At 45.2% G+C, this 25,282-nt stretch overlaps 1 protein-coding gene across 1 annotated transcript; it reads right to left on the bottom strand.

Moving 5' to 3' along the window:
- Positions 1–13,936: 13,936 nt before the first annotated feature.
- Positions 13,937–15,367, bottom strand: POU4F3 (POU class 4 homeobox 3). The gene is made up of 3 exons (XM_035108015.2): positions 15,248–15,367; positions 14,491–14,926; positions 13,937–14,460 (listed from the first exon to the last, which is right to left on the bottom strand). Exons 1-3 carry the CDS (start codon positions 15,365–15,367, stop codon positions 13,937–13,939), a joined length of 1,080 nt encoding a protein of 359 aa, XP_034963906.2.
- Positions 15,368–25,282: the final 9,915 nt, after the last annotated feature.

Here is a 25,282-nt window from a genome sequence, read left to right as displayed (position 1 = left end):
AGCAGAACAACCTTACTTTACAGACTGATGCACATCTAGCTTGTGTCGGGAACTCCAAACGTGTAATCTTCCCTTTCTAAATCACATTTGCTCTTCTTCTAGTGGGTTTATCTTCTGAGCGGTTTTTTTTTATGTAGCTCCAGTTGTGTGAATTATACAACATATTCGGGTGAGCTCTGTGCATTGTTTTCCCACAGGTAACTGTGAAAGAAATTTCAAACACCAGACATGAAAGAGATGTTCGCCTGTCTCCCATAAATACTGCAATCTCTACTTTTGGAGTTGCTTTTTATGCATATGAAAAGAGTACCTACAATCTCCTTTCTTGTCTTCCTTTTTAAACTGAGGTGGTGCAGGGGAAGCCCAAATATATTAATGTCTGATCAGGATGTGCTATCTTTTTATGTTTTCCTCAGGATCCAAGCTGCACATGAGTCCCAGGGAACATGTTTTATTAATGCTCGATATGGAACTTACACTAACGTCGTTGTTGCTGCAAACCTTCTCCCACCTTCCCTTGGTGGCAAGATTTGATCTGACTGCTTTTCAAGGGTATTGATGAGGCCAGCTAAATGTCAACCACATAGAAGGGTGGTAAGCTACACAAACCTTATTCTACAGAACAAGGCTCAAACAACTAGTCTCCAATTCTCACCATGAGACTGGGGTATTTTGCTGCCCCTACACAGTGGAGCGTCTTTGTTGATTGTGGTCATTATTTAATATGAAGTTCTCACACATTTTTCATACTCAGACCACCATCTCTTCAGAGTCTGCAAAATTAGTGGGTTTACTCATGCAAATAGTTGCAAATGACTGCTTTCACAAATGCATTCGCTAGTCTAGCAAAGGAAAGTAGAATTTTCGGTGCACGTGCTGGGAATCCCAGTTGCCAGTGTATGAGGAAATGTATTAACCTCTGTTCAAGGCCTACGCAATGGAGAATTTAAAAGAGGGTGCAGAAGTCTCTGAACTTGCTCCTATGAACTTGTTAGTTACAATATTTCTCTTCCAAAAATAAGAACAGTGGAAACGAAACTCAGGATAATCTGCAGTAACCCATTTCTTTTCCTTTATTGCTCTGAGCCTTTCTCTTTCTCTTTGTTGTTGTTATTGTTTTTTGTGTATTAGAAATGAAAATAAAATCAGTTACCAAAAAAAAAACATTATCAGAGGTCCTTCTCTGAGTCCTTCCATCTTCTGAAGTTAGGCAGATGTGATCAGAACAGATGGCCCTTTCAGTGGTGGCACCAGGCGTAGGGAATGTTTTTCCAAGAGAGAACAGGGCACTAAATCTGATATCTTTTCAGTGTCATCCAAATACCTATATATTTTCCCAGGGCCTCCAAACCTATGGTAGCTAGTTTTGAACTGATTAGTCTTTTTTGCTGGGTTTTGTTTTGTTTGCTTGCTGTTTTATAAGATTGTGGTGTGTATATATACACACACACACACACAGGGAAGTTTTTAATCTGTGATATTTTAATGTATTTTGGTATTTGTTGGAAGCCGCCCAGAGTGGTGGGGGAAACCCAGCCAGATGGGCGGGGTATGTATAAATAAATAAATAATATATTTAATGATTTTTTTTAAACCACTCTAAAATTGTTCATTTCTGCATAGCATGTAAGGCATGTTGAACAAGGTGAGAGGCTAATTTTTTGCTACCTGCACATGCAACCTGCTTGCCAGTTGGGAGCATCAAACATCATAAATTAATCTAGCTCAGACAATGTCCAAATCAATTTTCCAAACCTTCTTGGGTGATAGCCAATGCATATCAGTGGGAATCACCCACTGAAATCAATAAACATAAGTAACTGAAGCCCATTCATTTCAATGGGTCTACTCTGAATATGACTTACTTAGATGGCTACCATCCATTAATTGTTATTGGCTTCTGGGCCTGGAGCATATGTTCCTATGAAGACTGGGGCAGGCAAGCCTCTCCAGGAAGTCCAAAGCAGAACTATACAGAACAAAACCCTATTCTTTTAAACCCATTACTGAATCATTCAGGAACTTTGCATTGTCCAAATGCTGTTCTCTTTGGGTAGCTGATGGCAGGGTTTCCTTTCCAGCTTGTACATTTCGATTGTCAGTAAATAGGGATATATGGCACTCTTCAATAATTTATGTACAATAACTCACATTAAGGAACATATTCAACAGCCAGCCAGGATAGAATTAGGAGCAATAATATGGTGAGAATGATAGAAATGCTGCCTTGCTATTTGGGGTATTTGTGTGCAGTTTGTGAGGGGAGAAGCCAAGTTCAAAAAGTTTGAGAAATGCCACTTTAGTATAAAATCAGAGTGGAGAAAAGTGTGGGAAGGTGCTTTCTTTTCCATGCCAAAACCATGTCATCTCATCATGCAGATTTCACAGCACAGGACAACTCATGCTGTGGAGCTGTGAAGTTTCTTTTGCACATGTCCCCATGGGATCTGACCTCACTCCCTTCAGTAAAGCTAGCCTTGGAGAATTTGCCTGTCTCTGTCTAGGGGGGGGGGTGCTTCTTTATCCAGAAGAAAATAGAACATTTAGTAACTCTCTCTTGTCTCATTTATTTCTGCATCCAAATCCTCAGTTGCAGAAATGAAATGCTTGTTAAACACACACACAAAGTTTGGCATATGCAACTTCTTATATCTGCAAGTTCCAATAGCACTGAAAACACTACTTCAGTTTGCTGATTTCTAGCACTGATAACCAGCAGAGAGTGGATAGGATTGGAATATCCAGTGTTCGCTCAGTTATGCCTGTGGCAAAATGTGCTTAGTGTCCCAAGACTGATTAAGCTGAAAGAACAAGTGAGAAACAAACAAACAAACAAAACACTGGCTGGACTGAAGCAGGAAGGATAGAGCTATGAATGCTGAGTCCCTTCAGCTGGAATCCTGGAATATTGTCAGAATATAGTCAAATAAACTGATGGATACTGAATGTATCTTCTCAAATTATGGATTATTTCAATGTAAAAGTTTTGGATTGCTTGGGAAAGAACTGTTACCGGTATATAGGTAGTTTCATTTCTTCTATTAGTCTACCTATTTGGATGGAAAGAAAGCGGCAGCCACAAGACTTGACTGTAAATTAAGTGACAGGTGATTTAACTGCTCCCTTGTAGGTCTCTCCTCTTTTTTCTACTCATTCTCAGTTGAATCTTCCCACTGTGGGATCAGCTGGCCTGGCCTGCTTCCGAAATGCTGCCCTGTGGAGAGAAGTGTGCATCACTTTCTACCTGTGCCGCAGCAGCTTCTCCTCCTGGGCATACTCCCAAAATGCATATAATGGAAAGAGGCAGAGTCCTTGCATTATGTAACAAGCGCAGCACCTCAGTGCTGCTAATCTGATGTCTGTAGTGAGATTTCCTTTCCCCAATTCTCCTCCTCCTCCTCCTCCTCCTCCTCCTCCTCCTCCTCCTCCTCATCTCCCTATGACACCAAATGTGCCTCTATTGATTTCATCCCCACATTTGTTTTCATGATTTATTATTAATGGGATCATTTTTCCATCCTTCAAGCATGAAGGCAAATTTTGTGTAAAAATCAATTGAGTGAATGCCGCCGATAGCGTGTTTGGTTTTCTTTGCTTTCATCCCCCATGTTCTGTCCTCAGGAGACACAGTGCAGGATATTAGGAAACAAGCAGGGAACAGGGGGAGGAGGAATCAGTTGTTAGTGGCTCATATAAAGGAGCCCCCTCTGTTCAATTGCATGCTCGTTCGCTCTCTGCCTGTACTATGTCCATTGCCTTAACACACACACACACAACTTGGCCCTGCCCAGAATATTGATCACAGCAAGAGAAAAGTTTATTTTATAATGTGGTCACTATTGGAAGAGATTCAGGAGAACTAACAGGGTCACATTCCTCCATCCATCTCCTGATATGAGTTGTGCAGCAAGGGGACTAAAACCACCTCAGCCTTTTTTCCATTCAATATAATACAGTGTATCAGCTTTCCATATTGCCAAATACTACACACCATTGCATGTTAGCTACCAAATCCTATAAATGATCAACTTTCCAGTGTCAAATATCACTCGGTGGAAAGTACAGAATATTAAATACTGTTAAATCATCCAGCAATTAAATCAACCAGCAAAAAAAAAAAACCATTTTGGACAACATGTGACAGCAAAATTAAAAAGATTGTGATGACAATTTTGGGGAGTACAATTGTTTCAAGTCAAATTTAGACTTTGTAATGTGGAAGACAAGTTATCCATGTCCTGACATCGTTACGCTGTGCTTTTCTCCACTGTAAGTGAATGACAATAAGGCAAATAGTATTTTTAAAAGGGGAGGGAAAATCACCATGTAATGATATAAGGGAAAGGATATGTTCCACCTGATGTTATAGGCTTGATAACCCTATAACATAGTGGGAGAGGAGAACAACATGGGCTGAGGTTTTGGACATCACATCTGCATCTTTCATTGTGACAATGGTTATCCGTGAAAAGTGTGTAAGAGCTCAGAATACCTTCCCAGGAATTAAGACAATGGTGCCATTTAGTCAGAACGATTGGGGGTAGATGCTCAGAGTCCCTCTTAGCAGAATGAGCAAGAAGCCCCTCAGAAACATCCAGGCTGGCTTGCTACATTCTGAAAGAGCCCCTGCACCAACTACCCCAAGTAAGACCAGGATGTCCCCAAAGTCTAAATAAAATTACCTAACTGCACCAATAAGATAAGTGGTTGAATTGTGAGCACTATATAGTTCCTCTCCCTAACTATCAGATGCTGAGTAAGTAACAGAATCTAACCAAGCACATGGAATCTTTCTTAATTTGCATTACTGATACAAGTCACAGAACCCAGCTTTTCTCAGTGGTGCATTCAGATTTTTAAGGAGGGTGGGTGTGGCATCTGTTTTGCATGCACAGGGTCTTGGGTTCAATCCCCAGCATCTCCAGGTAGAGTTGGGAGCTGTCTTGTGCTCCTTAAGTTATGCGAATGTCCACCATTATGTTGGCATCACACGGGCATTGCTCATTTTCAGCACTTCTGGCTCACTAGAGACATTCTCAAGCTCAAAAACAGCCTTTGCTTCCGCCTTACAAGTTTTCTAATGATATCATCAAATTCCAGCTTGGCTCTTATTTTCAATTCTGCATCTGTACAGATCTTGAAAAATTCACCAGTGTGCCAGGTCTTGGTAATTCTCACTTGGTCTCTGTGCTTCAAAGAAGTGTTATTCTCTTATGCTGCATGTCAGAGTCTATCGAAAGTAATGTTTAATTTGAAAGTTCAAGGTAACACTCAGTTTGAAAGTAGAGCTGTCAGCACTGGTGAAACAACCAGCTGAAGAAACGTACAACTTATTTAGTTGTATGGGAGTTTTCAGCAGGTCATAGAATCATAGAGTTGGAAGAGACCACAAGGGCCATCCAGTCCAACCCCCTGGTCCTGGCCCAGGTGGTTGGCAAGGCAAGGAGAATGCACAAAGAAGCACTTTATCTTACAGATAATGAAAACCAATGGCAACTCCACAAATACTATGCATATACTTCCTGCTAGCAGCTAGACAAATTTATGGAGGAGAGGGCTATCAAAGGCTATCAAAGACTACTAGCCATGATGGGAAGTAATGCTTCCAAATACCAGTTGCTGAAAACCACAGGGAGGGTAAGTGCTCTTGTGCTTGAATCCTGCTTATGGGTTTCCCATTGGCATCTAGTTGGCCACTGTGAGAACAGAATGCTGGACTAGGTGGGCCATTGGTCTGATCCAATAAGCTCTTCCTTATGTTCTTAGCTGTTTACATTGGACAAGCTAGTAATCATAGAATCAAAGAAGTGTAGAGTTGAAAGGGACCCTGAGGATTATTGAGTCCAACCCCCTGCAATGCAGGAATATGCAGCTGTCCTGCATAGGGATCGAACCTGCAATCTTGGCATTATCAGCAGCATGCTCTAAGCAACTGAGCTATCCAGCTGATTTAATTTGCAATATATGGCACAGGTATTGCCATAGATCCATTTGCTTAGGAAGCTCAGAAGGCATCTGCAGGGATCTCAAGGGGGGCATTGTGCCCACAGGCACTCTGTTGGCAACCCCTGCATTATGGAAACATTGTGATAAATCGGAACTGGCAAACTTCTCTTCTTTCTCTGTGTCAAGAGCTGGTGAACTTGCAAGCAAACTGAGCTAACAGAGAAGACTGTGGTAAGGAAATGTGAGTGTCATCTGAGCCTCTTCCACACTTTTGTACTGCATGTCAAGATGCACCTGCCCACATTCCTACACAACCATAACAGGTAAAAGGCTTCCTGAGCTTCTCTTGTCCTCTCGTCCTGTCAGATCAGGGGGGAAATGGCACAGTCTTTCCTGACTGCTGTCATGTTGTAATCATGTCTGCATCAAGAAAAACTTCTTACAGAACAGCAAAATGTCAAGATGGACTAACTCCTTGACTGGAATGTGTATAGAACTTTGGTCTTTTGTAGGACTCACATGCAGAAAGCAAGTTTTCTATTTCACAACTTTCATTCTCTTATTCAAGAAACAGCAGGCCGCACACTTTCTTCAAATGTCTTTCATGAACAGTAGAAAAATGAACACTATAAGGTTCATACACTGCTATCATTTCTCCATCTGGAGGATTGACTCGACCACCATGGAGATGAGACTCTTATCTCACGGGTGAGGCAGCATTACTGGGAATGTTAAGTTTTCTCCTTGAGTTGGATACTACTCTCCTGGGCATACATACACAAGATTCTGTGTTGTGTCTCCCAATCTATTCATTTATTTCATGTATACCCCATCCTTTCTTTAAAGTGCTCAGAGCAGCGTAACTGGTTCTCCCTCTCTCCCATTTCATCCTCACAACAACTGTGTGAGGTAGGCTAAGCTTTGATATGGAGCCTGGCCCAAGGCCACCCAGTGAGTTTCATGGCTTGAACCCTGGATTCTGAGGCCTTATTCTTAACACCCTAAGCACTATACAATGGTACCTCGGTTTACAAACACAATTGGTTCTGGAAGTCTGTACTTAACCTGAAGCGTACTTAACCTGAAGCGAACTTTCCCATTGAAAGTAATGGAAAATGGATTAATCTGTTCCAGACGGGTCTGCGGAGTACTCAACCTGAAGCGTACTTAACCCAAGGTATGAGTATAATTGGTTCCGGAAGTCCGTACTTAACCTGAAGCGTACTTAACCTGAAGCGAACTTTCCCATTGAAAGTAATGGAAAGTGGATTAATCCGTTCCAGACGGGTCCACGGAGTACTTAAACTGAAAGTACTCAAACCGAGGCGTACTTAAATCGAGGTATGACTGTATCTCACTGTCTCTCAGTTTTGCAAGAACAGCACCAAAAGCAAAGGCAGTCTCTACCGGGAGGCAAAGCAGAGTGACTACTGTAATTCAAATGGCATATTTGGGTGCCACTAAAGTTTGGCAGAGTGAGCGACAGACAGGTCTCTCTGACCCAGAGGGCACAATCTACCAAGGAGAGTTATTCCACAGTCCCTCTAAGATCCAGTAGGGTTTATTGTGGATAATTTCTCTCTCTCTGTGTGTGTGTGTGTGTTGGTGTTGTTGCTAATGGAAATAGGAGTGACATTAAGATTTTCTGCCTCAGACAGCACTTAGACTCGCCATGACCAAAATAAAACAAACCCTGCAAGTTCTCTGCTCTCTAAAATATAGACCTATTTGGTAGATGTTATTAATATTGAATAAAACAGAGGCGGGGAGCCTTTTTCAGATGGTGGACCATAATTCCCTTCTGGGTGACTTCCAGGGACCACATCCCAGTGGAAGGGAGGACTGGATGCAAAAGTGGGCAACAAATGCAATGAATGCAAATTCACCTTTGTCCAGTAGGCTAGTTTCTACAGACCACCCACCCACCTACTCTATCGTATAGAGTCTATCCTACATCCAGGCAAGCAATAAGGCTTTTCAAAGTTCATGGACTTCTGAGGAAGAACGAATCAATGGTCCAACTGGATTTTTAAAACGTCCTAACCTAATCCATAACTGCTTCTCCTGTTTCCTCAAGTCCCTGTGAGTTCCGCAGGGCTTCCTTTCCAAGGAGGGGGGGGGGGTGGAAGCCTCGTTCTTCTCGCGTCTGGCTTGGAAGAAGAGACCAGAAGACGCTCGGCTGGAAGTTCTGGTCAAAGGAAGCCTTTCTTTCGGGGTGGAATGGTGCTGCCTGTGCGCTGGGTCCACTTCCCCGCTCCCCTCCCGCCTGGCCGGATCAGGGTCCCGCTGCCCAGCCCTGCCCCTCCGCGGCGCTTAGAATGAATGCTTTCATTCATTCACAAGCAAGGAAACTGACACGGGGCGTTTCTATTAAGCGGCTAATGGAGCCGCTTAATGACTAATTGATCAGATCCCCCAGCGCGACTCTAGCCCCGCCTGGCCCAGAGGAGCAGAGGCAATTACGAGGGGAGGTGGCTTGGGAGAGGCTGATCCGGGCAGCGGGTGGCGACGTGGGGGAAGGGTGGGGGGAGCCCTCCGCCCCCTTGGTGTATGAGACGGGATCACTCAGTGGAAGGGAGGAGGCAGGCCGGCCCGCAGGACACGGAGAGTCACACACAGAAGAAGGAGCATAGGAGCTCTTCCTTCTGCTGAGTCAGGCCCCTGGTCCGTTGGTAGAGCATCTCTCTTGGATGCAGAAGGTCCCAAGTTCCTTCCCAGCCTCTCCAGGTAGCGGGGCTGGACTGGGAGACAGCCCTGCCTGGATTCCTGCAGAGCTGCTGCCCGTCAGTGGAGACAGACCATGTACTGTCTGACTCGGTATATGGCTCTCTCGGTCGGTAGAACATGAGACTCTTAATTTCAGTGTTGTGAGTTCAAACCCCACGTTGGGCCAAAGAGTCCTGCATAGTCCAACTCTAAAATTCGATTATTCGATGAAAAAAGAGAGGGGAAAGGCGTGATGGGAGGAATAGCACCTGCACACTCACATCGGCCACCATATTATGAGAGAGAGAGAGAGAGATCATTCTACTGTTTCCTTCTACTGTACTTTATAAAACAACTGAGGGGAACGAACGTATCATAGTTTTGGGTGGCCCATCACAGGAAGAAGAAGAAGAAGAAGAAGAAGAAGAAGAAGAAGAAGAAGAAGAAGAAGAAGAAGAAGAAGAAGAAGAAGAAGAAGAAGAAGAAGAAGAAGAAGAAGAAGAAGAGGAAGAAGAAGAGGAAGAAGAAGGAGGAGGAGGAGGAGGAGGAGGAGGAGGGGGGGGAGAAGGAGGAGGAGGAGGAGGAGGTTCTGAATTCTTTCTCTTCATACACAGAAACCAGCTGCTAGATAGAGTCTGGCCCTCTGAGCTGCAATCCTTTTGCACACTTATGAGCGGGGCTTACTTCTACCCTAAGTAGGCATGTACTAGACTTATATGTTGGACACGTAAACAAACAAAGAAACAAAAAAGTGCACAGAAGCTGGAAGATGCTAAGACTGATTTCATCAGCGCATGTAAAATTGTTGGTGGAAAGGGAAGACAAGCCTTCACTCTGCACGATGGCACTTGGGGTAAAAAAAGAGACTGAAGGACAAGCTCCCGCTTGCGCTTACATTGAAATGAAAATGCATGGGAACCTATAGCAGAAGAATGGGCAGGGGGCCCTCAAGACAACTAATCAAAATCCAGGCATAAGACATTTATTGTCCAATTACAAGTCCTTTAACATAGGCAATTGGCACTGTATTCTGCACGTGTTAAAAATTAAGAAGGGTAAAATCTCTGTGTGTGTGTGTGTGTGTCTTTCTCAGAGTCTCTCTCTCTCTTTTCCAGAATCGCTTTTGTTCTGCTTTATCTGATAAGTTCTGGACTTGCTTCCCGAAACATCCGCCCCTATGGGCAATATAATACTCACCAAACTGCAAACTATATCCGGCAACAGTCAATGAGAAACCATCGCTCGCGTCATTCCCCTTTCCTCTTTTCTAATCCAGTGTAAGTAGCAGTCTGCTTGCCTGCCTGCCTTTGCGAGACAGGCTAAATGCAGCGCAGCGCGGTTCGTGGCAATCCACACAAGAAACGAAGAAGCTAATAAAGTACAACAGCTGCTTATCAATAAAAGATGAGTGCTTTTTAAAGGGGCGTATATCAAGAAATCCCTTCCGAAAGCACATCCTCAGGATTAACTGGGAAACTCCGTGGAGAGGAAAGTTGCGTTCTTGAAGTGGAATGCCCTGAGGTTGGCTTTATAGTAACCGTTAAAAAAAAAAAGGACAGTCTGTCTATGCAGGGAGCTGTTCAGGTGCTGAAATTAAGAACATCAACTTTGGAAGGCCAACTGGGTTAAAAAAGTTTCAGAAATCTGTTTCTGTTTACATGAGTCTTTGGGGCAACTCTTCAGTTCCCGGGATCGTATCCGAAGAAAGAGAGCGAGAACTAGAGAATTTGTTAAGCCTGTCTTAAAACTGAATGCGGTTCTATTTCTTTCCCTGTATCTCTGACTTTTAAAGCAAATCCTCATAGAAACTGGATGTTTACCTAGAAAATCGAGGAAGAAAAGTCTCCCGAGCGGGGGGAGCACTAGGTTGCAGCAAAGCTACTTTTGGACTTGAGAGGAAGGCAGACTATAATAAAGAAGGGGGGGCACACACACACACAAAAAAACACCAAATCCACAATAACACAGGAGGCTACGTTCAAAATACAGCAATGCAGCAGGCTAAGTAAGCAGGAATGTTAAAATCATTAAATGCCTCTTACCTGTTCGTTTGTTTTTTAAATAAAGACAACCGCCACCAACCCTGAAAAGAGTGTTTCTTGAAATCCAAGCGCATAGCAGAGACAGGATGCAGGCAGCATTGCTTTTCTGCCCCTTTTATACCACGTTATCCAATTAATATTGCATCAACCTTATTTTAAAATTTCAGAACCCACAATATAATGTAATGACACAAGGGCATTTATTATTAAAGGACATTTGATTGGGGGAAATCATTGGGGCTCGCTGAGAAAACAAAATGAAACCAGGGCGTTGAAGGAGAGTTTAAGGCTCTTTCTTACGATTTTCTTCATGGAACTAAAAAAAAAACTTTTTAAAAAAACACCACTCGGTAAGGAGTTTTTCTTGTTATTTTTTCAAAGTAAGCAGAATGTGGTCGGAGTTTTGTTGCTGGATATTCATTGATATGCAAGGGCGAGACATTCCGAAGATCGCTGCGGTTCGAGCATTAATTTTTAATCGTTTAAGGTGCTTCGGGGATTTATAAACAAAAGCCCTACTTTCCTTTTAAGCAGAATTCAGAATCAACCTTTGATACAGTTGTTTTGAGCGATTTCTTTCCTTCTCAATGGAACTTCAGACAAAGAAGTTCCGTCCTTGTCCTGCTGAGAAGGGCTTCGGCTAAACTTTATTACAAAAACAATCAGTCCGGTATTTTCATTTCATTTTTTAATGAACAGCGATAAAATTTGAATTTTTTTTATGGAGTGCGAAATTATTTTCACCATTAGTGGGCTCTGTAGGCTTTACCGCAAGAAAGTTTTAAGATTTTGGCAAGGGGTGTTGTTATATGAGTACTTCTCTCTCTCTGTCTCTCTCCAAAACATTGACCGTCCAATAAAAAAAGTTTGCACGTGGGAACAGTGTAAGAAATGCATCAAAACAAAAATACGTCAGATGTAGGGATGAGAATTAAGTGCTATCGTTAACAGTCAAAGTATGATATACTGTGAAGAACGAACTGATTTTCTAGGAAGAAAATGCGGGCCGAAATTAGGTATAACGTAATGCAGTACATACAATAATCTTAAGGAACGCCTTGACCCCTATCGCTGCAAACCTGTAACGCTTTTCCGATGAGTTAGCCCCTCTGAACTCGGAGTACATAGTAAAGGAAAATATTTGGAAAATCTAGTTCAGCAATACTTATATTGGAATCAACCAAAATGTCACAAAAGCGTGGCAAGTTTTCACCTTCTCCAGAACTCTTCGTCAGGCAAGATGTGACACTCTCTTCTGGCACAAATATTACTCGTTTCCCTGAAACATTTTAGCGCGCCTAAAAACGTTTCTCCCTGTCCCCCACCACCACCTCTGCATCTAACAAAAAGCAAGATCAACCACAAGATGAACCCACAAAACGGTCGCGGGGGCGGGTGAGGGAGGAAAAAAAACTTCAGTTCAGGTTGAAAAATAAAGCTTCTTTTATTTGAGAAATTTCAGAATGTATTTCCAGGGAGGCGGGGGCAGAAAGTTAGCGACAAAGAGAAAGGTGTAGAGATGACAGGAGTGGAGAAAATGTCCCAATTACAGGGAGGAAATAGAAATTTTCCAGGGGGAGGGGAGGATACAAATACAGACAAGACATTTTACAAAAAGAACTCTTTACTTAGTGCAGAAACATGTTTAGATCAAAGCCCAGACGAGGACTGACAGCTATATTTTAAAAACTTCTGCGGGACTGTCTTCAGTTCAAAGTGGGTTCCGCAGTGGGCCAAAATTAAACTCTTTTCGGAGGTGCAATGAAAAGCCTCACATTTGTTGTTGTTTTTCTTTTAAAGCCGCTCAGACTCAACAGACTCAAGTGAAAGAGCTCGGGTTTCAAGCCCGCTAGGCCCACTAAACTCCAGTTCCAATGAGCTTTTATGCAGTTAGTGTTGCAGATTGTCCTGTGCAGGTGAAAGTTTTCCTTACCATAAGGGGAGTTTTACTTTTTGACCGGGATGAGGTGCCTTTTGGCGGGAGGGGGGTAGGGGTGGGCACACACGTTATGCCATGTGGATGCAGTGGCTCACCTCAGGGAAGGCTGTGGCAAAAATCTATTACCGGTACTTGTTGCTGGCTCAGTATGATCTTTCAACACGTGTTTGGAAATAAGATCCATGGAAATAAAAAAGTAAACGCATCCACGAGTCGCTGATGGGGGGTGGGGAATGCAAGCTGCCCCCCCCCCACTCCCCAACAAAGATTTCCATTCGCCGAATGGCATTCGGCTTGGATTTATTTCAGAGAACCCCCTCTTCCTTCCTCTCTCCTCACCCAAGAAACAACGAACTATATCTGGAGATAGGCATGCGTGTGAAAAAGAAGACCAAGTCATTTCGCTGTTAAAAATAAAGCTCGGCCCACCTCCGCTTTTTAAGGAGGAATCGGGCTTTTTAAGGAGGAATCGGGTTTTGTTTTGTTTTGTTTTAAGTTATCCACAGCATGCAATTGACCAAGCAAGTAAAAGGCGGTGGAGCAACAAAAACTACCCAAACCTGGCTTCAAATTACAATAGCGGACTTTCAGAAAATAGCCTCCCCCTGCCCACCGATACAAATCCACAAAATCTGAACAAACCTTCATTCTCTTCTCTCCCGGTCCTCTCCCCCCCCCCCCCTTGCATAAACCCAGATGAGATTTATTCCACCTCCGAACTGCATCTACCACTGCCGTTCTTATTGCGTCATTTTTAATTTTAATTAAAAGAAGAAGAAAAGAAATCAGTACCTCTCGAGTTTAAACTCTTCCAACAAAAATGGCAAGCTTCATACACTCTCTAGGACGCCAGAAGACACACACTCGGGTGAGAAGAGAAACCCAAAAGGATGAAACGGGGCAAGACGGCAGGTGGAGAGGGCTTGGAGATTGGGGGAGAAACAAACTTTTTTTGTGTGCGCGCGTTTTATTTTGGATGGATAGGCCGGTTGGTAGTTTTAATATGCAGCCGCTCCCGCAGGGAGGAACAACAGTAAGCTGTGCCAACTGAATGATGAGGATGAAAATAATTAATAAGCAATAAATAATAAATATATAAATAAACCAGGCAGCCGATGGCCAGAGGAAAAGAAGGAAGCGTTTGTTGGTTGGTTAAGGTCCATGGCTTTGTGGCTCGGTAGGGCTGTCCTTGCAGAGATCCGTTTATTCCGCTCCCTGTTGCCGTCGAGCAACATCTATTTATAGAGATCTATAGGTATAGATATATGTATGTGATCTATGGTCTTTGGTGCACCTGGCGTTCTCAGTGCCCCGCCGAGTACTTCATGCGCTTCTGCTTCTGCCTCTGGTTGCAGAACCAGACGCGCACGACGTTCTTCTTGAGCTCCAGCTTGTCGGCGATGGCAGCGATCTTCTCGGACGACGGGCGCGGCTGCAGCGCGAAGTAAGCTTCGAGCGAGCGCTTCTCCGGCGCCGCGATGGACGTGCGCTTGCGTTTGCGCTCGGCGCCGCGCAGCAACTCGGCCTGCGCGCTCCTCTCGCGACAGGCGGCCTCGGCCTCATCGAGCCACGCTTGCAAGACGGGCTTGAGCGCGATCATGTTGTTGTGCGACAGCGTGAGCGACTCGAAGCGGCAGATGGTGCTCTGGCTCAGGGAGCCCACGCCGGGCAGCTTTAGGCTGGCCAGCGCCGCGCCCACATCGGCTTGGGTCACGCCCAGCTTGATGCGCCGCTGCTTGAAGCGCTCGGCGAACGCCTCCAGCTCGCGAGGGTCCGACTCCACATCGCCCAGGCAAGGCAAACCCGCGTGGGGAGCCGGCACCGGGGCTGTCGAGGGAGGAGGCGGCGGAGGAGCGCGTGCCATGCTCGCCATGGCTTGGTGGAGGTGGCCCATGGCTGCGCCCAGGTGTGGGTGCGCGTGAGGGTGCATGGGGCCGGCCAGCACCGCGCCCTGCTCGGGGCCGCCCAGCAGCGCGGGAGAGAGGTGCTCCAGGAGGTCTCCGCCGTCGAGGCTTTGGTGCTGCGCCCCGGCGTGGTGGTGCGGGTGGGGATGGTGCGGGTGATGGTGAGGATGTTGCGCGTGGTGGTGGTGGTGGTGCGAGGGCGCCGAGATGGCCACGGGGGGCGAGGAGCTGGACGCGGCCGACGTGCAGGGGACGCTGCTCATGGTATGGTAGGTGGCGTCGGGCTTGAAAGGATGGCTCTTGCCGTGCGAGACCAGGTCCACCGCCGCCAGAGCTTCCGCGCGGGCCAGCAGACTCTCATCAAAGCTCCCGAATATATTGCCCTGCAGCTGCAAGCAAGAACGCGCAGAGCGCCGTCAGTGGGGAATACCGTCAAGTCGGCATTCAAACACATTTTCTCTCTCTCTCTCAAGCACAGAGATTCCTCTTCTCAAAGCTCAGGTCATAAAAATTAATATGAAGGCGCAAGATGCTTTGCTGGAACAGACATGTGGATCAGAGAGAGGGAGGGGGGGAGGGAGAGAGAGAGAGAGAGAGAGAGAGAGAGAGAGAGAGAGAGAGAGAGATTGTGCAGGAGACATGAAAAAAACATTAAGCCGGGCCTGTCAGAAAATGTGCCTTAGAGCAGTCGCGAGGCTCCGTCTACGTACCTGCGGGGCTGGCAGGCACACGCGGCGCATCGCCTCCGAGCTGGAGTGCAGGCTGGCGAACTTGGCTTCCTGCAGGGCAGGGTGCACGCCGAAAGGCGCCTTGGCGTTCATGCCCAGCATCTTGGCGCACCTGGCCGGGACGCGGCGTCGGGCATCGAGGCCGCCTTGGTTCTCTGGCGGGCGCCTGTCAAAGTGAGCGATGCTCAAGGACAACGCTTCCCTTGCCACGGCGCTGCGCCTCAGCCCCCCCGCCCCGCGCCTGCTTCCACCTCGGCTTCTTCACTCATCTTACAAGCTTTGCCTGCCATGGGACCAGCACCCTGTGCGCACGCGTGCTGCTGTGCTGGTGGTGCCGGCCAAGAGGGAAGGGGGGGGGAGCCCCAGGGATGGGAGCCAAGCAGGAGGAGAGCAGGGGGTCCCTAGATAAGGCGCTGGGAAGGATCCTGCCAAAAGCTATTTTTTAAAAAGGCCGCCCCGTCGGCTCTGACGGGGATTCCTTTCTGGCCGCGCGTTAAGAGGCCAACGAACTGGCCAGGACGAAGAAAGCAGCTAAATGCGCACTATCCCAAGGCGACAAACCAGGCCAGTTGTGGAGCTCCGTGCGTTTTTTCCAGCTCCAGAGGGGCCCGGGCCCGGGCCCGGGCCCGGGTTCCAAATAATAGAATTGTAGAGTTGGGAGCCTGAGGATCATCTAGTCCACCCCCTGCAATGCCAGAATATGCATCTGTCCCATACAGAGATCCAACCTGCAACTTTGCCGTTATCATCACTTCGCAGTCTAGCCAACTGAGCTATCTATTTATTATATTTTTACAAAAGCAGAATAATAATTTGGAGGCTTGGAAAAGAATCGGGTCTTTTAGCTGTGTTGCACATTGCAGATCTGCTGGATGAGCCTATTATTTTGTATACCGTATATATTATAACATAGCTTTCCTCCCAGGCAACATACATGGGTTACACCTTTCTTTTATATTCACAACTACAACAGCCTTGTGAGGTAAGGTTCGGCAGAGAGACAGATACCAGTCCAGGATCACATTCTGGCCTAGTGGGGATTTGAAGCCTCCCCAAGTTTACTCTGATACTCTAATCACTACACACAGAAGAGAATTTACCCTGGAATAACGAGCACCCCCTTTGTTAAATCACATGCACACACACACTGCCTCTGCATGCATACGTTGGCTGTGCACCCCAAGTCCTAATAAATAAACACTTTCTCTTGCTCCTCTACCTACCAGTCATGGTCGTAGCCAGGATTCTTGAGAGGGGGCAGGACTTTGTTGGGGGCAGAACTCATGTGATTGGTCAGTCAGTGAAGTATTTCTATTGTTTTACTTGATCTAGGGGGGCGCTGCCCCCCCCGTCCCCCCTCGCTACCAGTGCCCATATTTCTTTCATGAAGGTGGGACCTGTTTGCACAAAATTTGACTCAGGTCCAAGGAAATCTCCACTCATCTAGGGCACTGCCTGTTCTTCTCCCCAGCTGCAAAAAATGCCTATGGGTTCCAGATGTTTTCTATCTCCTGGGTGGCATAATCTGAATCTATTAAAGGCGTTGATCTTAAATGCTTTTTTTGTTTCTTTTTTCTTTTTCTTTTTTGACAGCTGCACAAGTCTCTGATTCTTTTAATGAAGGATAAAGTATGTTTAGTGCTTCTCTACGGTTGGCTTCTAAAAACCTAGCAGTGCAGAAACTCTTTCCTTGAACGGTAGACTTTCCTGCGATGACTTCTGTGGCAGCTTAGCTGGGGAAACACCAAGCAGAGGAGCCTCCTGAAAATGGGCCGATGGGAGAGACCAGTTACTGGGGGTTGGTTAACAAACGGTTGTTGACCGATCACGGGGAACTTATGCAACACAAGCACTGCGGGACAGGTTAGGTCAGGGGTCAGCAAACTTTTCCAGCAGGGGGCCGGTCCACTGTCCCTCATACCTTGTGGGGGGCCGGACTATATTTTGGGGGGGAAAATGAACGAATTCCTATGCCCCACAAATAACCCAGAGATGCATTTTAAATAAAAGGACACATTCTACTCATGTAAAAGCACCAGGCAGGCCCCATAAATAACCCAGAGATGCATTTTAAATAAAAAGACACATTCTACTCATGTAAAAACATGCTGATTCCCGGACCGTCCGCGGGCCGGATTTAGACGGCGATTGGGCCGCATTCAGCCCCCGGGCCTTAGTTTGGGACCCCATGGGTTAGGTCAACCTAGAAAAGAGCTCGTCTGTTCTTCCTCTCTTCCCTCTGACTCTGAGCCTTCTTCCTCTGGGGGTTCCCATGGGATTCCCAACTGGTGCTTCCCAGCAAGTCCCTGACACACATAGTCATCATGGCTAGGAGTCATGGATAACCTTATACATGAGGATTTGTATAATCCTCTCTTAAAACCATCCCAGTGGGTATCCAGCCAACTACTACCACTTGTGGGAACCTGTTTTGCCCAGGAACTTCTAGGCTCTGCCCCATTAGACCTTGGGGGCGGGGAGGGAGAATCTTCATCACCTCTTTTTTGTGAAGGGGATCTAGCTCTCCCTCCTGGCTAACTAAAGCTGTCCAAATTTTCTCCCATCTGTCTCATTTTTGGAACTGTGTGGCAAGCAAGTACAGCAGAGTAAAGCAACAGGTGCCCCAGGTTAGAGCCGCCACATGTTCAGAGCTGCCACCAGGGTAAAGGGAAGCAACTCAGAGCCAGCACAGGGCATCACAAGGGAAGGAACCACAAAGTATTTTGGGCAGTGGGGGGGGGGAGAGAGAAGAGGAACACAGTCTGATACCAGGCTGGAGGAATTCATGTGGTTTGTAAGGGGGCACTCTCAGGCTCCCCCTCAGTTGTGCGCTCCCAGATGCACAGCCAGGATCAGCTACTGGAGGCCACACAGCGAAACCCGACCCTTTACCACACAATTCCTAGGAGTATCAGCTGCCCCTGCAGTTGCCATCCTGAAGGCAGAAGCAGTGCTTGGTGAGGAACAGTGATGGGGGGGGGCAGGATGTTGTCATTCCACGTTTGGGATCCATGGGTGCAGCTCTTGCAGGGACATGTGGAAGGCAGAGAGGGCAAAAGCCCCATTGCACTTTCCCTTTCACTGACAGCACTCATTAGTTGAATCCTGCCCCATGTATGCCACCTTGGTTGTCATGATGGAAGAAAGATGGGTCATCAAGCTATAGAAACAAAGAAATAAAACAATCCTTTCATACTACAGTAATTTATCCCAGAGGTTTTTTTTTAATGTTCTTGTAGTGGGCTTGCCCAATCTTAAATTTTCACCACCAGCAACAAGGACAGGGGAACATGTGTCTCTCCAGATATTCCAGGAGTACAATTCCCATCATTCCTGACTATGGGCCGTGCTGGCCATGGCTGATGGGAGCAAGAGTCCTACAACATCTGGAGATTCACAGGTTCCCTCTCCCTGACATAGCATTTCCAGTTACTAAAAACTGGAGGAATATCTGTGTGAAAGGACACTAGCGGTCCATTCTCCATCCCAGTTCTCACTCTGTTGCCTGCTCAGGCCTCTGTGGAGACAGGACATGGATCACAACCAGCCATGCTATCCAGCAAAATCCAGGAAGGAGCTGAGTATAATTGGCCGCCTGCCTGCCTTCTTTCCAGAAACATATTACCGGTAGCTCTCGGAGAAGCTTACCAAATGTGGAATCATGTACAGTAAAGTATACTGAAACAGGAAACAACAGCAATGAAATCCCAGCATAAAATTAATGTAACTAACGTAGAGTTAAAGGACCCAGGCAATCTTAAAACACTATTTGCCTGGTGCTGTTAACAGAGGGGTGGGGGACATTTTTCACCCCGAGGGCCACATTCCCTTATGGAGGCCACATACCAATTGTGAGAGGAGCCAGTGGCAAAAGTGGACAGAGCCACAAAGGTAAAGTTTATCTTGGTTGCAGTAGGCTAGTTTCTACACACACACACACACACACACACAGAGAGAGAGAGAGAGAGAGAGAGAGAGCTCTCTATCCTCCATCCAGAGAAGCAAGAGGCCTAAACCTTCATCAGATTTTACTGCTCAGCCAAATACAGGTTATACCCCCCCCATCATCACAAGGAAACAAACAGGTCTCAAAAACATATTATGACACATATGATCAAGTAATATACAAAGAGGCCTTATCAGAGTTCAAGGAGACACTCAAGCCAGGCAAAAGACACTCAGGGTGGGAAGCAGGACCAGTGAGGAGTGTGGCCTGGGGAGATTTCCAAAAGCCAGGCAGAGAGGCCTTGGAAAGGATTAAGGGATGGGGTGGTCACCTCTCCACAGTGAGTCCAGCAGCATCTCTCTGTTCTCTGCTGGTATAGGGTCATTAAAGCACTACCTCCCTGCCCCCCTTCTTTCCCCCTTTAAATTCCTTAGATCTGCTGGCAATATGACAAGGCAGCCCAAGGAGCAGAGGGCCTGATGACAAGACTGCAGCACGCCATCACTTCCCATCAAGCCCAAGAGCCAGGCAAATGGGAGTGGAACATGAACTAGGCTTTGAAAGGCAAAAGGCAGAGAGAGAGAGAGAGAGAGAGAGAGAGAGAGAGCGCTTCCTCCCAACAGGGGGGGAATCGGTGTGTTGTCGCATAGCTCCATGCCTTGATTTATGATAAAAAATTTAAAGGAAATCATTTATATTTCAAAGGGCCTAAATAGCTGCATGAAAGTTTTATCTAAAGTAGCACTGTATTTACAGACGGCCCGACCATGCTAGAGGTAATTAATAGATGGATAAATGGCAGGCCTTTGTCTTTTTGCTTAACCCTCCTGCTATTTGGAACTTGTGAGTTAAAGTAAATAAATAAAAGGGGAAATGTAGGATTGCATACAAGAGCCATTAGTAATGGGTTTCTCCCGCTCAGCCAGCCGGTGCCAACTATTCAGATAATGAAACTGACACTTGATCTTCAGTTTCATGCACAAGGACTTAAAATGTCCCTTTAACTAAGATTACTGGGGCTGGGGCATAAGATGAGATGCCATTTTAATAAAGCATATTTTTATAGGGGTCTCAAAAACAAGGCACTGTTTTAAAGACACATTCCAGATAAACACTGAAGGCTCAGATATGATATTCAGTTGGAACAATTCTCTTGTCAGACAATCTTTGTTTTCTGATATGTATTCTACCCAAGTGCTTCCTTCCTCCCTGAATGAATGAATGAATTTATGAATTTTGGCTTGACTGATTTTCTTTAGGCATGGACTGCTCCATCTAACTGAGCTGACTCTTTATTGCATGGGGTTTAAAAAATAAAATAAAATCGAACCTTTCTAGCCCCATCTGGTTTGTCTAAACCCCACAAACAGGAAAGTTCAAAACCATAAACAGGAACAAGTTAAAGACCCAGATGGCTGGCCATCAAGCAACTCTGTTCACATGAATAAAGGGAACGCTGCAAGCAACTTGAGAGATCATTCTCCTCCCAGTAAATTATTGATGGTCTTTCTGGAGGGAGGAGATGGAGAAGGGAGAGGAAATAAACAACACCCTGACAATGCTCTAGTGAACTCACTCTGAAGACAAAATTATATGAAAAGTTTATGGATCTTTCCACGTGAATCATTTTATTATCTGACCCAGTTCAGAGATTGGGAGGGAACAGGCAGTTGTATAATGGAAGAATCTCTTTGCAGTTAAACTTTACAACTAAGGAAACAACAGAACGTGGGACCCAGAATATTTTGCCTCGTAGTTCAAAGTGTATAGCATTGACATGATTGCTCTTTCCATGTGTCAGACACACATTCAAGCAATCAGATGCATCAAATCACCTTAGTTGTTTTGCCTGGTCCAATATCCTATTGCTCTTGATGTGCTCTAGGGGCCAGTTTGGTTCCTAAACTGGGTACTATGGTACTGTTGCAGGTAACTGAATACACACTGGCAAACACGCTGAATTTTATCCGTTTTTTCCTACCCAGTGGGCAACCTCAATGATAGGGCCCAGCCCCCAAAAAGAAAAGTAATGGCAAGGTTTCTTTCTTTCTTTTTTTTCCAGTGACGACCCCACAGCTAGTTATCACAATCTGGAGTGCAGACAAAGGTTACCAGTACTGTACAGACGATGCAACTTTGAGACAGTTTAATCCCATGTAGCATACATTTTGGTTGTTTGAACCAAACAACTGATTGGTTCAAAATTGGGAAAGGAGTATGACAAGGTTGTATATTGTCTCCCTGCTTATTTAACTTATATGCAGAATTCATCATGCGAAAGGCTGGACTAGATGAATCCCAAACCGGAAATAAGATTGCTGGAAGAAATATCAAGAACCTCAGATATGCAGATGACACAACCTTGATGGCAGAAAGCGAGGAGGAATTAAAGAACCTTTTAATGAGGGTGAAAGAGGAGAGCGCAAAATATGGTCTGAAACTCAACATCAAAAAAACCAAGATCATGCCCACTGGTCCCATCACCTCCTGGCAAATAGAAGGGGAAGAAATGGAGGCAGTGAGAGATTTTACTTTCTTGGGCTCCTTGATCACTGCAGATGGTGACAGCAGTCACGAAATTAAAAGACGCCTGCTTCTTGGGAGAAAAGCAATGACAAACCTAGACAGCATCTTAAAAAGCAGAGACATCACCTTGCCGACAAAGGTCCGTATAGTTAAAGCTATGGTTTTCCCAGTAGTGATGTATGGAAGTGAGAGCTGGACCATAAAGAAGGCTGATCGCCGAAGAATTGATGCTTTTGAATTTTGGTGCTGGAGGAGACTCTTGAGAGTCCCATGGACTGCAAGAAGATCAAACCTATCCATTCTTAAGGAAATCAGCCCTGAGTGCTCCCTGGAAGGACAGATCGTGAAGCTGAGGCTCCAATACTTTGGCCACCTCATGAGAAGAGAAGAATCCTTGGAAAAGACCCTGATGTTGGGAAAGATTGAGGGCACTAGGAGAAGGGGACGACAGAGGACGAGATGGTTGGACAGTGTTCTCGAAGCTACGAACATGAGTTTGACCAAACTGCGGGAGGCAGTGCAAGACAGGAGTGCCTGGCGTGCTATGGTCCATGGGGTCACGAAGAGTCGGACACGACTAAATGACTAAACAACAACAACAGTGTACATTTTAGTAATGAGCTATTTGCAGGCATTTTATACACGGATATCAAGATTTGAGTGGAAGTAAAGGTATTTTGCAGAAAACTGGATATTGTCCTTCTTTCACATTACATTTGGAAGATGGAATCATATGTGTTATTTTTATATTTTGGTGCTGTTTGGAGTTATTTTAAATTGATATTTAAATTGTGATTATTGTTTTACTTGTGTATTATGTAGAAAAGCAGGATCAAGAATTACTTATGTGCACCGAGTCTGGTTTCGCATCTGTATTGCTATCTAGATTATATTGATAATGTTTTAATGGTAACATTCCTTAGCTAAAACAAGTAGTAATTCTCATCAAATCATATTCATTTTTATCTCCTGCCTAGTTTCAGTAATTTTGTTTTAATTTAATTTAACTTTTTGTTTGATCACTTCTCATTGTATGGAATTTTTCTAATGTATTTTTAACACTATCTCTGTAGTAGGGGAAATATTGTTACTGTTTTCTTAGCTTTATTATACTCAAAAATCAATAAAATATACATTAAAATAGTTCTAGTAATTAAATGACTATCCAACATACAATTGACAAACTGTTCTTTTTCTCAGGTTAAAAACATATAACATTTTATTTTAAAAATCTAGTGGATTCTCTCGTTTTTCTACATTTTCTCATGTGCTGCCCTTTGGAAAGAAGATCACAATGCTTCAAAGTGCAAGGTACCGTAGCAGCATGAAATGAATTCAAATAAATAGTGCACACCTTGAACAGAGGAAACATAGCACTCAGTTTGGTGGATCTGAACAAAATTATGTGATACTTTCCCAACCTAAATAATTTTACTTGCTACAACAAATATTCTACCTTCCCACCTTACAGCTTCTCTGCAACCATCTGCATGAGTAGAATTTTCAAGCAACTAAAAGAAGATGAAATTTCATTATGAACTTTGGGTCAATTGGTTTACTGGTGTGGTGCAGTCTTGGGCAGGTTTCCTCAAAAGTAATTCCAATAAATTTCAATGAGGCTTACTTCCAAGCAAGTATGCATGGGATTATAGCCTAAAAAAACACTTTCTCCCCAAGAAATAGCTAGTGGCTTTTTAATAAAAAGACATTGCAATGTCTTTTACCACTGGATTTGAAAAGCACTTTCCTTGACACTAGAGAGAAACTCCGCATAGGAGATGACATGGCTCTTCCATTGTCCAATCTGATCGAGGAAATGTCTAGTGTTACCCAGACGGTCAATTATTCATCAGCTAAATAGCCAAGCATTTATTACCTGGCTTGATTCTCTTATTCATTAAGGAGATGGAACAGCCTAGTTTAACAAAGCAACAGGAAAGTTGCTAAGCTACAGGGGATACCTGACCAAGCTGCCCATACATGGCGAAACTTCGCAGTCCAGGAGAAGGGAAAGTTAGACAAATGGCAGAGTCCTGTGGATGGAACTTAGGGGATGCTTATGAAAAGCCATATCTACCAGCAAACAGTCCCATTACAATTCAACCTGAAGATCTTTCCTGAGAAACTGGAGCAGGGGAAATCAGGGAAAAAGCAAAAATGCAATTAGTAGGCACACTGAAGGGTTATTCAGAGCATGAAACAGATACTAAATGGATACTAAGGGGGCACCCATTAATTATGTAACACCTTTGCAGGTGCTTTTTTTCAGGACCAACTCCCACATGATCTGGAAGAGACACCAGAAGTAAGGTACTCCAGTGGCAATGCAAGATATCCCATGGCTAAGGTGAGCCCTGGAGGTGTCAATTCAGAATATTCAGGAAAATCTCCCAGAAAGGAGAATCCAAGGTGGTTGGGTGTGCTTCTGAATAGGGTTTTTACCCTTGAATGGTTAACTCACAGAGTAATCCAACTCCTAATACATCCAGATGAACAAGTTTTGGATGGAGTGGAGGTATACCTTTGCCACTGGTAGGGAAGCCCCACTACAGAGAAGCATTCCAGTGTGCCTGCCCAGGAAGTAGGTGGGAGGAAGCTACCAATGTTGACTTTCCTCACCAGCAGTAGCCAGCAGAACTCCCCTAAACAGGGCACTTTGGAGACAGGGAGAGGCAAGGCTAGACTGGCACAGGATCCACTGAGGTTGTCGACTTGCACCCCACATAGCAGAGGTGTATCAGGTGACGCATCACATTACACATCATGTGATGCATCCCGCCCCCATCTAGTGCGCTCACACGCGCGCCAAGTAAAGACACACAGGTGTCCCAGTGCTCGTACGCCAGGTGGGGAATGGGGAGCACAGAGCTGGGCTCTGTGCACCCTGCCTCCTCCTCCCCATGTGATATTGGTGGGAAGGAGGGTTTTGGTGGGTTTTGGGGGGAGTCCAGCCCCCTACTTGAAAATGGGGGGGGCGGCGACTGAAGACTCCTCAGTCCCCACCATTTGGCATGTCTGAGATCCACTAGATCCTGTGTCAAGTCCACTGCCTGGCAGTTTATTCCCTGTCTCCCTACCTTCCGCTCTCTCTGGTACAAGCAGCAGGGCTGTAGAAGTGGTCAAGGGGCTATGTTGCTCCAAGAAGTTCTGCTTTTGCTGGCAGGCATTGACCCCCTAAAGCTCAAAGGGATCACATTTCTAATGTTGATATCAAACTTCAGTTCCAAATCAAATGACACATTGCGGGATCAAATTTCAATTACAAAATGTGGTTCACAACATTTGAAATTGACAAACAAAATGTCCGCCTTAAAAAAACAAACAAACTGCAGTGTTATCTGTTCTCTCCTCCCACTCCCTTCTGGAGATGCATATTTGAAAGATCAAACAAGGAAGGTGAGTAGCCTAAGTTTGGTCCTACTGGAAGCTTTCACTTGTGAGAAATCCACACATTCCCCATCCTCATACATTTTCCCCATAGCAACTACAGAGGAGAAAACGTGGGCTGTAAAAGTTCAAGGCCTATTACACACTGAAGTGGTAAA

Source organism: Zootoca vivipara, chromosome 2 (genome assembly GCF_963506605.1).
Source record: "Zootoca vivipara chromosome 2, rZooViv1.1, whole genome shotgun sequence".
Taxonomy (NCBI): domain Eukaryota; kingdom Metazoa; phylum Chordata; class Lepidosauria; order Squamata; family Lacertidae; genus Zootoca; species Zootoca vivipara.
The sequence above is the reverse complement of the archived record's forward strand: the minus strand, read 5'-3'. Positions and strand labels throughout refer to the sequence as shown.

Coding starts and splice junctions, on each gene's coding strand:
- POU4F3 (XM_035108015.2), bottom strand. CDS start 15,367: ATGCTGGGCATGAACGCCAAGGCGCCTTTCGGCGTGCACCCTGCCCTG. Junction 14,927..15,247: donor TGTGCCTGCCAGCCCCGCAG/GTACGTAGACGG, acceptor TCTTGCTTGCAG/CTGCAGGGCAATATATTCGG. Junction 14,461..14,490: donor AGCCATGGCGAGCATGGCAC/GCGCTCCTCCGC, acceptor CTCCCTCGACAG/CCCCGGTGCCGGCTCCCCAC.